At 31.1% G+C, this 1628-nt stretch overlaps 1 protein-coding gene across 1 annotated transcript; it reads left to right on the top strand.

Annotated features, from left to right (window-relative positions):
* The first annotated feature begins 576 nt into the window (after positions 1-576).
* Positions 577-1393, top strand: LOC25499638 (uncharacterized). The gene has a single exon (XM_013594988.3). It carries the CDS (start codon positions 669-671, stop codon positions 1179-1181), a length of 513 nt encoding a protein of 170 aa, XP_013450442.1. The 5' UTR covers positions 577-668; the 3' UTR covers positions 1182-1393.
* Positions 1394-1628: the final 235 nt, after the last annotated feature.

Here is a 1628-nt window from a genome sequence, read left to right as displayed (position 1 = left end):
TCACAATCTAATTTTGTGGGATTGTGTTAGACTTAGTCACGATATGTTAAGGCCAACCATGATTTCTAAAAACATAACATATGTTGTGGTTGAGATTCGAACTTTAGACTTCTCATCCATTCACCCGAAAAAAGTGAATTTTCAACCAAACAACTAGACAAAAAACAATCCAAAAAAAAAGAAATTAGACGAAAAAAACAATCCAAAAAAAAGAAATTAGACGAAAAAACAATCCAAAAAAATAAATCATCAAAGTTTTAGGTATTTTTCTTTTAATTAATAATATATTTTCTAATAATAAAAATTTGTCCGTCCTCATAAGCTTAACTCAATTGATATAAACAATGTATATATGCAAGTTTTGAGATTCGAACCCCGGCAACAAAAAAATTTGTTTATACCATGTGAAATAATAAATATTTTAGGGAAAAAATAATAATCCTGGTGTGGAGAGTGGACGTGGAAGATAAAGAATTAAATGTCGCATTAATTAACGGCAGTGGCAGTTATTGAAATTAACGTTACAATGAAGGGTCAATTTCAGAACTCAAGAACTATATAACAAACCCACCGCTTCCAATGTAACCACACAACAAAACAAATCAAGAATCTTAAACAAATCTTAGATAGCGTAATCTTTGTTTTTGATTCAAAACAACGCCAAAACGATGTCGTTGGTAACAGAAGAAATCAAATCCAAATCCGAAGTATACCATGGAGACGAAATGTGTCAGGTGAAATCCAAAGAGCTTCTCAAAGAAATATCTCTCCCAAATGGTCTTTTACCATTGAAAGACATCACTGAAGTTGGTTACAACAGAGAAACAGGTTTTGTTTGGCTGAAACAGAAGAAAAGCATAACACACAAATTTGAAAAGATTGGGAAACCTGTTTCCTATGCAACTGAAGTAACTGCTTATGTTGAAAATGGTAAGATCAAGAAATTGAATGGTGTTAAAACCAAAGAGCTTTTGATTTGGGTTACTTTGTGTGATATTTATATTGATGATCCACCAACTGGTAAAATCACTTTCAAAACACCTTCTGGACTTTTTAGAAGTTTCCCTGTTTCTGCTTTTGAAATTGAAGAAGAGAAATCAAGTGGTGTTGCTGTTAAGGAAGTTGCTGCTAACAAGGTCAATGAAACTGTTGCTGCTGCTGCTGGTGTCAAAGAGGTCTAAGTCTATTGATTTATGATGATGATGATGTGGTTGCTGCTGCTATTAAAATTTCAATTAATTATTAATAAGTTGATGGATTATGTTACTATTTTCTAGATTATTTATGTAGGGCAGTTTCAAATCTTAGCTGTGCTATTTGAAGTGCAGTATTAAACATCCTCTATTGTTCTTTTTTCCATTATTATAAATGAAATGAAATGAATTTTATAGTATTTATTGTTCCTTTGCTTTTCAACGCAATTTAATTTGATGACGGCAAGTCGGCAACTGTCTGATCTCAGATTTGCATGGTGATTCACGGATTACGGAAAATTGATTGATGTTGAATTAAAGCAAAAGAGAAATCATATTTTTTTGAACTATGAGAAAATAAAAGTTGTCATATTTACAACTATTAATGATAATATTTAATAATTTTTTTTTCCTTTGCTTTATATTGTTTTGAAC

This window comes from Medicago truncatula, chromosome 7 (assembly GCF_003473485.1).
Source record: "Medicago truncatula cultivar Jemalong A17 chromosome 7, MtrunA17r5.0-ANR, whole genome shotgun sequence".
Classification (NCBI taxonomy): Eukaryota; Viridiplantae; Streptophyta; class Magnoliopsida; order Fabales; family Fabaceae; genus Medicago; species Medicago truncatula.
The sequence above is the reverse complement of the archived record's forward strand: the minus strand, read 5'-3'. Positions and strand labels throughout refer to the sequence as shown.